The sequence below is a fragment of the Netta rufina genome (genome assembly GCF_964035555.1).
Source record: "Netta rufina genome assembly, chromosome: 4".
Taxonomy (NCBI): Eukaryota; Metazoa; Chordata; class Aves; order Anseriformes; family Anatidae; genus Netta; species Netta rufina.
The window spans coordinates 3,355,207-3,367,991 of NC_140127.1; the positions used below are offsets into that span (position 1 = coordinate 3,355,207).

The 12,785-nt window shown below is 37.7% G+C and overlaps 1 protein-coding gene across 7 annotated transcripts in view; it reads right to left on the minus strand.

Annotated features, from left to right (window-relative positions):
- Positions 1–12,785, minus strand: part of ANK2 (ankyrin 2) — a gene marked incomplete at its 5' end in the record, with an annotated part of 325,477 nt that overhangs the window by 38,897 nt on the left and 273,795 nt on the right. For 6 of the 7 annotated variants that reach the window (XM_084285777.1, XM_084285774.1, XM_084285779.1 and 3 more), the window contains 5 exons: positions 1,100–1,196; positions 2,970–3,174; positions 3,916–4,127; positions 5,044–5,198; positions 8,198–8,422. In XM_084285777.1, coding sequence (XP_084141903.1) covers positions 1,100–1,196; positions 2,970–3,174; positions 3,916–4,127; positions 5,044–5,198; positions 8,198–8,422 — 894 coding nt within the window. Of the gene's footprint in view, positions 1–1,099; positions 1,197–2,969; positions 3,175–3,915; positions 4,128–5,043; positions 5,199–6,400; positions 6,500–8,197; positions 8,423–12,785 lie in introns of all 7 variants that reach the window. The other variant, XM_084285778.1, reaches the window with a different exon arrangement.

Sequence of the window (12,785 nt, forward strand, 5' to 3'; positions counted from 1 at the left end):
TTGAACGTCTCCCTCTAGTGGCCATTGTTAGTAAAGAAAAAGGGACTGAAAAACAGGAAATGCACATCAGCAAAGCATTCAACTTCACTGGAAGACAGCTCTAAACTGGCAAAGTATTGAAAAATAGTATTTTATTTCTCCTAATGGAGTGCTGGAGATGAACTCATTTTAACATTGAATAAAGGTTTAATTAAACAACCTAATCTAATAGTAATAACTCTTAGTTATACAGTTATATAAAGTAATAACTCTCCCCCTAATGTTTGCACTGAAGGAAATTCATTGAAATTCATGGCATAGTCACATTTCCAAAGTTATCCAAGATTTTTATAATTGTTTATGAGACTATGAGCCCTAAATTTAAAACTTTCCAGGTCTTGGCCTTAATCCTCTGTCACAGAGATTGAGATTTTTGTGCATTTCTGTGATATAAATCATCAATAGAACAGAAACTCATATATTTTTTAAACAAAAATCTGTTTGTCAGTTACCAGAAAGACAGCAGTTCAATCTCATCACAAGAACAGATGGTTAGAAGAGATTCTACATAATCACAATTTGGTACACCTACAGATCTTTCGGCTTGGTTTCTCATTTGTTGGATATTCTGAAAGTAACATCTTTTTAAGATGCATAATGAGCTACCCAAATAAGGGATTTCCATGGAAATTTTCATATTTCTGCATCTGAGGAGTAGGGGTAATCAAAACGAAACCAGGTTTTTCTTATTACCTGAAAATTCAACTGTCCCTCAGATTACTATTTCAGAAAAATGAATACATCATTAAGTAATTTCTGGGAACACGGCAGGCACTAACTGCAGAGGAGTAATGGCTGAGATGGAAATGACAAAAGCATAAGATTCATTCAGTTGGTAAGGGCTTTACAGCTCTCACACATCCTCTGTCTGGGCTAGGAGGCTCAGAGCTTCCAAAATACTTGGCCAATAGATTCACAGCACAAACAAAGCACCTATGTTCCTTCCACCATTAAATGAAATAGTTTAAAGGAAACACTTGTAAAACAAATTCATACAGCGAAAAAAAGGACAGGCACTTGAAAGTAACACTGTAAAACTTGTGTTTTGTTTTATAGGTACCTGGCAGACACATTTGTCGTGAAGGAAACACATTCATTAACAAACGTGAGTGGTGTTGTTCCAGTGATGTCTTCCCATTGGGCAGGGGTGGTTCCTCCTGAAATAACAGTAATTTTAAAAGAATTACAAACAGGCAATTTCCCAATCTTCTTGCTTCTAAGTAATATTTTACATTTTTCTGAACTGTTGTTATGCAACTAGCAATTATCTCAGACATGCCTTCTCCTTTGGTCCATGTTATTCCCCTAGTAAGATAGTTAGTTTCCCCTGATAAAAGAAATCATCCACATACAAATGATTTTCAAACAATGAGCAGCCGTAGCACAGGTTTATAAATGGTAAAGAGGCTAGAATTTTGGGAGGTAAGATGTTTTTTTTCTGTAGTTTTCATGTATGCATGGCAAAATTAGCCCAGGTACAGTGCACTGAAATCAGTATTGTTATTCGGGAGACAATAATATTGTTACTAATAGTAACAACTACAATATGTGATTTCTATAATCTAATTCCTTTTCAAATAGTTCAGAAAGACTCTAGTCCAGTATGTACATAACCAGGAAATTTCTTTTGCACATTCCAATTAAAGTCTATTGAGCAATCTGTGTCTGACAGCTCCTGGGAAGATCCTGCAGTTGAAATTTGCACATTGGTATCTTGCTGTACAATTGATAGACTTCTGGATTCCTATCAGCCTATTAAATGTTTTGGCCTTGTTTAACTCTGATGTTGCCAGCTTCCTATTTGACCTATGCTACTGAAAGTCTGTCAAGCCTGCAGATGTTCTAGGGTGAATGATGGGGACTTAGACTATGTTTTCAAGTTTTTCAGCATCTTTCCCTGCCTCACCTTTTGGTGAGGAATGTCACGTTAATTCCAGTTAGTTTAAAATCAGAATGAGCTTACAGAAAACAGAAATTCCAACAGCAGTTACAGCTATTTATAAAATGTAAGTATTAAATGAAAAACTATGGGTAACCAGCCAGTAAGAATGTCTGTCCCCCCTCTCATATACAGCTGATTCGTTAGATATCCATATGACCATATAGCAGAGTCTTTACACAAACCTTAGAACACGTATACACTGAAGAGCACTAGTTTCCAGGAAATAACCTCCTTTCTCCTGTTGGTGAAGCATTCTTTTAACCAAGTTCATGTTTAAAGTTTCTGGGAGAATCTTTACTGATTTACTGTTTATCCATGGCATTTATTCAAATTCCTCTTTAATATTAGAGACTATTCTCTATTTAAATAATCTTGTTTCACTTTCTTGGAAATGCAAATACTTCTTTGTTGACCAGATGTCAGTTAATTAATACCTTTGTATCAAATTGTAAAAGCACCTGCTCGCTGTAATGACTCACTACCACATCTTAGTGCATAATGTATCTTACATGGGGATGATATTTGAAATCAGTTTGAAAATTGACAAAGATACTTGATGGTAAATTTTAAGCAGAATGAAAGCATGCAGCTAATTACTGCCTGTTGCCTGAAACCAAATACGGCCTTAATCACTTTGGAGTTACAGTAAGTTTAAATTGTTTAACCCCAATATTTTTTCTGTGAAGCATATTTTAACCTTATGTCTATATTGCACTTACTCTGCTAGGCAGAGGTTATGCTGGTACTCAAGAAATGGAAACTCTAAGTGAAATGCCAACACCCAACCACCAAAATCTACAATTATTGTAACATGTTTCTTGTTAGCCCAAGTTACAAATGATATTTCTGATAGAAATGGATTGATTGGAAAGCAGTTTCACTTTTCACCAAACTTTCCATATGTGTAATCAGTTCAATCTATTTATTTAGCCCATGGTGACTGACAATATCAAGATGCACATAAAAAGCTTTAGTATTTGTATCCTACCTGTTATGCTGCACAGTAACCTTAAAGTTGGAGTGTCACCTCCATAACCATTCATGATCCCATCACTGGAGGCTTTAGGGACAGGAATCGTCATCGTGATGGGTTTATGGAACTTCCTTCTTCTGGGTTCCAGCGTGACTATAGGACTGAAGGTAGCCTTGTTGCCCAAAATCTTCTTTATAAGTTCAGTATGCATAGGTTGAGCCTTTCCAAAGCAAAGGACAGCAACAGAATAGTTACTTGTAAACAGAGTATGTAAAGCACTGGGTCTATATATTGCTAGAAATACTAAAGCTCTTCCATTAAGTGGTACAATTTCTCAGGAAAATCTGCAGAGAAAAGACTGACTGCCAGTGAGCAGGGGAGATCTCCTCCTCTTCCTATTGTCTTTCCTGGTGCTCATCAGCATTAATTTATTACACTTAACCAAAAGTTAATGATTCCTTTGTGTTTTTTGTTTTTGGTTTTTTTTTTTTTGCATGTGTGGTTTTGTGTTGTAGGTTTTTTGTTTTTTCTCCTTAGAACAAACTCTGGGCTGTTTTAGTAAGCTATTCAGCTATTTACAGAGGATTTCAACAATCACAGTAGCCTGACCAAGATAAGTGTTGGATGCTTTTGGCGGGTTCAGCAGGAGGTAGGAGGAGGGAAGACAGGAGGACTCACTCCTCTCTCAGTTGTGGACTGCTAGGCTGGTTTACTTCATGATGACAAACTGTCCATTTGACCTAGCTATCACTGCATTTTGAATTGCTTTGAAGCCTTTCATAAAAACTATTCAAGAAATTGTTCTACGATCTACACTAATATCATCATCATCAAAATGAGGCACTTCTTCCAAGAACATACAGTTAACAGGCAAGAATCTGAATAAACTGTATAACTCTGAAGGAAAAAAAAAAAAGGAAAAAAAAAAAAAAAAAGATGCCTTCTAACTGTTTCATTGTACCTGCAGGCCAACACGAATTCGTTTGGTTAGAGCCCCTTCTGGGAAGACTGCCTGCACTTGTGGTACCACTGTGCTGCTCAGCACACCTCCCTCGGGTCCAATAAGGTTGCTGTCCTGTTTGATCCGGGATACCACTGCAAAGTACTGAGGAAAATCTCGGGTGATGATGCGGCAGATGCGTTTCTTCTCAAGTTCCTCTGGTGTGTCAAGGACTGAGGCAAAAGAGAAGACGGTCATCAAACAAAATTTTCATAGAAGCAATTTTGTGAACTTCAAAATGCATTCCAGCTTTTCACAGCTTAACCACAACTTACAGACGCATTTTGTCTAGAAATCACTGGGTAACACGAAACATCTCAACACTTTAAGCTTGGCTAAAACAAAGAAATCAAGAAAGACAGACACAGACAGACTCAGCAACTAAGTGAAGGAAGCTTAAGACATCAAACTGAAGTCAAAAACTTGCCCAAAATCAGTGGGCAAACAAGCTAAGGGATTGGACCAAGCCCCTTTCTACTTCACATTATGATTTGGAGTAGCATCAAGGAAACAAAACCTCAAATCAAAAAAAGTATCAGAGTTCGTTTTGAAGTATGCAGCTTGGCTATTTTGTTCTTCTAAAAGACAGCATAATTTACAACAAATTCTGCAGATCCTAGACAGCCCAAGTCCATTCTGTTCTCTCAGAAAATGAGTATCCATGACTGACATTTCCTCCCACACATGTAACTGCTTGGAAAGGATTAGTATGATAATTGCCTTGTTTTGGAAAGATGATGTTTATCATGGAAACTTTTTGTTTAATACTGTGAAAAGAAGCAGGGGAAAAAAAAAGGTTAGCATCTATTCTCAACTTCGTGACAGTAGATTTTGTTGTATTCCCACCACTCAGTAGACCATGCAAGGGAAGTGAGCACAAGTACACAGTGCTTCTGCTGGCCTGTGTGCCAAGAAAATTATATACTCCAGTATGACTGAAGTGAAGAAGTATCTGAAGAATGCAGTGTCAGAAGTTCTCAAGGTGGACTAAACATGATGTGCTAAACAGAAAAAAAATGGTAAAATGTTGTTGGCCCCAGTTATAGGAGTACTGCAGGAGCAAAGAAAGGAATATATCACGCTTGATACCTTCATCCATTCCATTCAAGATTTCATTCAGTTCATCCTCAGTGTATTCACAGAAATGTTCCTTCCAGCTGTCCCCATTCTCACTGCGCAGGATCACCAGCTCTCTCTCTTTCCCACGCAGAGCAGCAAAATGGGGAATCTCCACAATCACAGGCCTGGCACAGCAACACAGCGCATTAAATGCACACAGGAGAAAGGAAGAAACAGGATTAACAGCAACTCTACTCAGTCTGCTACAAAGTGACCTGGGATTCTACCTATTCTCTGGAATACTTTGGCATAATCCTAAACTACTAGATCACTAACACACATTCGATTTTTACAGGGACACAGTAAATGCTGAAAGACAGATTTAAAAAGTGCATTCACCTCTTTCCACAGTGTGAATGGTATTTGGTAAGATAATAGGGCTTAAGTAGAAATTTGAGAATTGTTTTTCAAATTCATTTCAAAACTCATGCTCGATTTAATTGTCACTACTGTCTGGGTTAACCTGCGCAACTTCATTTCAAAGAGAATCTACTGTAATGCACATCGATGGTAGAACAAATTCTGATCTCACTTATACTAGTGCAAATCAGAGTAATTTCATTGCAATCAGCGGGCGATTGTGTCCTGTGCCAATTTTACTTCATGGTAGTTCTATATATTCCAATGAATTTATTCTGATTTTACACTCTAGGAGAAATAAGGGAGGTCTGAGAAGAACATCTGGGTTTCTATTTATGTATAGGAGATAAGAATTTGCCTTGTCTAACAAGCGGATGTAAATAGATGTATCAATGTATGTGTGTATATATATACATATAAATATACACACATGTGTACATACAATATATCTATATTTATATACACATAGAAATGCGTACTCTTGGGAACAGGACAGAAATATATATATATTTGTACATACACTTCTCTAATTAGAATACTCACACAGGTTACCATATAAATAGTAAATGTCACATGTTCTATTATACTGGTGGTATCCAACATGTATCTAATTGATTATTTAGTCCTTGATACAAAAAAAAAGTCTTAAATTTTACAGTAGATTCCTTTTTTTTTCTCCCAATCCAGGTTGCTTTGCTACAGACATCAAGCACATAACCAGGAAGATCTCATGCCAAAACAAAAACGAAGGCCACAGTACTTTAAGAAAAAGATACAGACATACCACCAAAACAAAACCACATACCACAAGAGTTGAAAAATGGTCCACTACAGGTTAGGTATACAAAATTTCAAATCATAGAAAGGGACAATATCATGGGCATAATGACACAAAAAAATCATATTGCAGAAGGAGGAGAAGAATGGGGAGGTCAGCATCCATCAATTTGTTTCAAGTCTCTCCTACCCAAGGAATTTGGTCCCAGGAGGCCCCAGCTGAAGGATTCGGCTGACCAAGCTTTCTCCCTCATTAAGTGGGGGAGGAGCCGTAGGCAGATGAAGTTTACTGAGTACATCCAAAGCAGCAGTGAAAGAAAGAACATAAATAAACTTTATGTATTTTTTTGCCAGAATGCCAGTGCCACTGTCTGGTCCACAGAGTGGAATTAGGCTGTACACTGAATAAGGTTCCACCTAGCGATGACAATTTGGTGATCAAAATCAACAAAGTGAGTTTCATTAATGTAGGATCTCTCCTTGCTCTAGGAAGACGATGGGAATTTTGGCAGTGAACTCAATGGGAACAGGACTTGTAACTCAGAATGCATCTCTGCAATCAGTACAGTCATTTTCTGATTTCACTGCCAGTACAACACCTAGGAAAATGCTCACAGGAAGGGTATACCTCCTCTGAGCTCTGAGAAAGAACATCACTGATATATCCTAGTCTTTCAGATGAGATGTGCTCATTAGATAGAAAAACCATTGATAAGAAAGTAGAAGAGATACTCAAGGCCATATTCTGTGTGGGAAGACTGAATGTGACAGCATAATATTTCTGTTTTGAAATTCTTCTTCATTTCTTTTGACTTCTTTCTACCTCTCTTAAAAACTGACCAAGGAGCAAAATGAGTAAGTGATACAAAGCATCTGATTAGCCAGCTGGCTTGCTGTTATTTGTGATATTAAGAGGTATCCTATCTGTCAAAAGGAATGGTTGGCTTGCTCTTCACATCACTTTGGCAGTGCTTCAGAACTGCTCTTGTTTTCTTAACAGCCTAGAGCAGCAGTGAGGGAACCAAACCATGCCTTGGATACGTTCTCCATTCAAGCCATATATAAAAGCAGTGTGCAGTTAAAACCCACTAACCAACTTTTTTCAACTCCCTGAACTCAATACTTCAGAAAAAGCACTAACAATGACAGTGACTCCATGACTGCCTGCTATGATAGCATTTTCAAGCAACTGATTTGTTCTGAAATTAAACTATTGCAGTTTACAGGGTCACTTTTTTCAATTTCTGAGTGAAGGTATTTACAGTCATAGAAGGGGTTCCTTCAGTCATCTACTTTTGGATGCCACAGTTGACAGGGAGAACAGTTGGTAAAAATAATTTTAAAAAAGGGAATAACTGCTGCTCTCAGCTGAAAACTGCTAAAACAAGGTCATCAGCAGACACAAATTTGATCTTTCTAAGGTTTTTGCAGCATAGGACAAAACAAATGGCCCAAAATTCTCGGGTTGTCCTATTGCGTATATCATCAATTAACTCAGCAATAACCCAGAAAAATCAAAAGCACTGTGCTCTCCTCAGTCCGAATTACTGATAACACAACACAAGCGTCTCAAATAAGCAGCTATAACTTGTGTTGACTATGTAGCAGGCTTTACCTTTGGGCTTTAGATCAGTGCTGTGCTATTCACACCTTATATGCAGACTATTTAAATACAGTATGAATGGCCTTTTCTGGCTGCAAAGGGATTTTCTCACTATAATATCACAACACTGAGTAATAATGACATCCAAGGAAGCACATGAACCTTAGTGCAAGTGGTTAAAAATATCAGTTTTCAAAGGAAAAGGCATAAAAGCTTTATGAATTGCTAACTAACAAATGATTTGGATTTCACACAGCCAGTCTGTTACTTTGTTACAAGCATCTTTTTCTGTTCAAATCTCCAGAAAGGAACCATTTCAGTGCAACTTGCAAACAGATGGGAACATACCGAATGCTTTCCTTTAGGCCCCATGGCACCCCTTACCCAAGGAACTGAGCACCGGACGGTCCGACTTCAATCAGGCGGCTGGCCAGACCTTCACCTTCCACCATGGGAGGCATGGTGGCCAGTCGGTGGCGTTTCACCAGCCGGCAGGTCACACGTGTTGGAGCAGTGCATTTCCGTGGAGGAATAATAATTCGTAGTCCATTATGTCTGCAACCTCGCATGGCACCCCCACGAGCATCCACCATGAAACTAACTAGGAAGCTGGAAAATCAGGGGGAAAATATTAGATGGAGAAGCAGACTGACGTTCCTTTGGTTATGTTTCACGGACGTAACAAACTACAAATAGACATACAGCTCTTTCTCATGACGTATGATTAGAAAAAGCCTTTCTCCCATGTGAAGCATTACAGAATCACAGGATCTACTAGGTTGGAAGAGACCTCCAAGATTACCGAGTCCAACCTCTGACCTAACACTAGCAAGTCGATCATTTATTAATTAAACTGACAGCTGCCATCTAAGAGTTCGTCACAGAACTAGTTTTACTTTACAGTGCTGCTGTTGGTAGAAATACCAGCAGTCACTCATAGATGTGTGTTTGTGTGCACACCATATACATATTGGACAAAGTTAACTGCAAATATCTCTACTCTGTACCTGTGAGCATCTGTAATGTTAAGTTGGCACTCTTCAAATATTTTACAAAACTAATATATCTTAAAATGATTTGCAGCTCAATGATATAAAGCCAATTCTGACTGAAGGGGTGTTTTTTTGTTTTTGTTTTTTAGGTTATCTATGTAATTTTCTAGTAATTTGATAAACTTTTTTTTAAAAAAAAAAAAAAAGCTCATTAAAAAAAGATTTCATTCTTGAGCATGTGGACACAGCTCTTACTGAATCACTGAAGCTATCACCAATTTATGTCAAAAATCTCCAGCTTTAATATTAATCTCTCAAAGAACTTTTCCCTTTATAATAAGACTGTTGGAAGAATTATTTTAATGCAGGAAGAAAAAAAAAACTACAAAAAAGTGACTGTTTCACACTAAGGTTAGAGACTTCACTTTTTTCCTTACCCTTTGCAACAGATTATGAAAAAAAAATTGGTTAGGAAATTACAAATGGATTAGGAGAAAATAGTGGTGGGTGAGTAGAACCAATAGAAATCCTTGATTTATTAAAGAAATCTTTCATGTCATTAAAGAATGACTTTTTTTTCTTGGTTTTATTTCTTTACAAGACAAGCTGATAACTCAACATGTCATCATAGTTTGAAGACAAATTTTGGATTTGGGTGAGCTGACAATAGCTAGTCATTATATAGGAGGTTTACTTATGGATTTTTGTCTTTCTGTGTTATTTTGCACAGCAGTGCAATGTCCCAGTGGAAAACTTACAGATGCAGAAAGCCAGCTACAGGGAACTCTCCTAGCACAAGGTAAATTATTTTGTGTATATCTTATTTATATCTTTTTCTTTAAAAGGGAGAAAAACATTTCACAGAATTTCTTATAGGCTGAACTTTTTATAGGTCCCTATATAGCCAACAGGTAGCTTTGGAAAGATTTGCTCCAAAGATTAGGGATATTCTTGGGAAAGGTACAGAACTATTTCAATTTTTTTTTATTGGTTTATGACTTAGGATCATGCCTGATGTGGGATGGGAATGTCGGGTTGCTGGAAGTGAAAATAAGTGCAGATGAGACAGAACGGTATCAGGCCTACTTCTAGCCACTAAAATAGAATCATCACAGGGGGAGTCGCAGAAATGCTACTGAAGGACCTGCAATAGAGAAAAGCCCTTATAACGTGAGTTACAAATACAGGTATTTTTCCACTGTCCCCTTGACCGTTCTGTGCAACAAACATTGCGTCCGTTCAGTACCCACACAGCTACAAGTAACTCCACATGCTGTAAAACACAACACTCAACACACCGTGCAAGTCAGAGAAATGGATGAGGGAGCCACAAGCGCCAGTCAGAAGCACACCATGCACCAGGGATGCCAGTCTTTCTCACACATGCAGTCTCCTACTCTACTGCCATTCATATACCTCTAGGTTTTGTTTAGTGTAAAAGTCTGGGTAGTACAACCATTATCTCATTCCTTAGAGGTTGGTGTTTCTGTGGTTTTAACAGGGGGGAAAAGAAAGAAAATGAAAACATTTTACAGCTTTGATTCTCCGGGGATTAGTTTAGAAAAAATGGGAGCTTCCTTCACAAAATACATACTATACATTTTAAAGCACAGAGGAAAGAAGAGCTTTAAGAGATACTAAATGCTCAATTGTTTCAATAATGCTCCTTTAACGGTATGAAGTAGTGTTATCAAAGTGTTTCTGAATTATGTTTCAGAGAATTGGCCCAAGCCTCTGTTATGATGCGTGCTTTAGAGGCAGTTAGTAACAGCAAGTTCTCGAAGAAGAGTTTCACATTTTGGTGCAAACACTGTGAGCAACAGAACTACTACCCCCATAATTACCACAAGCTGATGAGTGCACTTACTGAATAAAATTAGCAATCACATTGTTCGTTGTGTAAGCTGTCACGAATACAATGTTTATGATTCATTTATTTTTCATTGTTGACGTAATACTCAAGATTGCATACTTCAACAGGATCATCTTCTTTTCCTGCCCATCACTGAAAATACTAGTGCTAGTTCATCTGTCTGTCTTATATCCGCCTTAGCGTATCTCCCCGTGTGTCTCGGCAGTGCCAAGAACTCCGTCAACTGCTAGAAGAATACCCACACACAAAAGGTAAGGGTCAAATCAAAAAATCTTTCCTCTGATCACAACAATGGGTGCTGTTGCTTTTAATATGGTGCTTTTTCTCTGTACGGTAATTCCTTTCAGACTAAAGATGAACAGGGTGCCTTCTCAGAAAGCACACATTACACAGTTCAGATAATCACCCCTGTTGTGTATAGCCACTGTAAAAGCAGAATCAGGAGTAACCTTTGATTTTGACCACCTGTAAGAACCTGTATCTCACCTGACACGCAGCAACACTGTGTCCCCACACCTGCAGTTTGCAGAGTCTAATACAGACCAACTAAAATTTTAACATGGCATTTCTCTCTCTAAACTTAAGAGTTTACCTCTTAATTATGATAGCAGTGTGTGTTCAGGCGTTAATTAAAGTTGTAACTTTCTTTCATTTTAAGTTTACTGAAGGTGTCTGGCAGCCAAACCACGTCAGGGCAAGGTCTGTCAGTCAGCTATCACTGACACCAACCAGTGCTCCAAAGAGTCCAACAGGCAAAGATAAGTATCACTGAAAGGTGGACACAACAACAGGACATCACCATTCACTGTAGAAACAGCTGTTTCTATCATAAAGATCTAATTTATTAACTAAGTAACAGGATAAAATCTGGAAAACAAGGAGTGTTCATTACAGTATACACCAAAAAATAAACCTGTTCCCTCTCCCTGAAACAGCCTCCCAGGTGAAATGAGAGATTTCTGAAGGGTTCTGACTTCTGGCTAAGTGTGAAATGCTAGATAGTAAATTCAGGCAAACACAGCCTAGTACAAGGGTAGCAGAGAAAGAATAGTGCCAGTTATCATACTAAATATGGAGGAGCTGGTTCTCAAAAAGAAGCTACACACTACTGAGAAATTTAAGGAGAACTAATTTTGGAGAACTAGGAAGGGCTAGCATTAACAAAAAGAAAGAAACCAAAGGGGAAAAAGTTCCCAGCTCTGAGCTGTAGCATGAGAGTCTGTAAGGACACTACATAGATGCAGGATTTCTAGAGCTGACATGGAGTGTGGAAATACGTTAATTTTCACCATACCATCCTAATTATTTCCCAATCTTTTGCCACATTTGTTTTCTCATCCACTTATTTAATCTAATTATTTTTATCCATTTCTTTAAATCAGCACAATTCATATTGGTTTGGGTATTTATATGGAAGAGTCGATAAAATAATTTATAACAAAGTATTTTCTGAAACACAGCAGCCTCCTTTATTGCTTTTTTTGCTATAAAACAGAGCTACAAGACGGTGACATTACTCTTCCAGGACTAGAAAATCTTTGATTTTCTGAAGGACTGTGTATATCACTATGTAAATAATTCATACAAAACTAAGGGATATTATAAAACTTGCTTTCTGAAACATGCCCTTAGGAAAGTGAAAAAATTGTTTGACTAATATAAAGGAAATTTAAAATTCAGATTAATTATTTGATACGTACTGCTTGTATGTGAATAGCCCTAACATATATATCATCTAATAGCTACAGACTGGGGAAGCATCCCTCTTTAGCACTAACTTTGGATTATTTTGGCAACCCACTGCAAGAAATTAAATTTTAACTTAAGTGATGATTCAAAATCAAAGGAAATTAAAAGTTAAGGTGTCAAAGACAAAATTTGTATGGTGGGGTGACAAGGGCAACAATGAGACAAGCTTTGTCAGTACCAGGAGACAGGGCAGCCTTTGAGTAAGTTTCCTTTTCTGACAGTTTTAAAGGTTGAGTTAGAAATGCTGCACGACACAAACACATGACATTGACGTTTATAGTCTTGCAAACTGGACTGATACTGAGCTTTCCTGAGACTTAGCAAGGCAGCAGTGAAATTACAAGGGGTTTTTATAGCA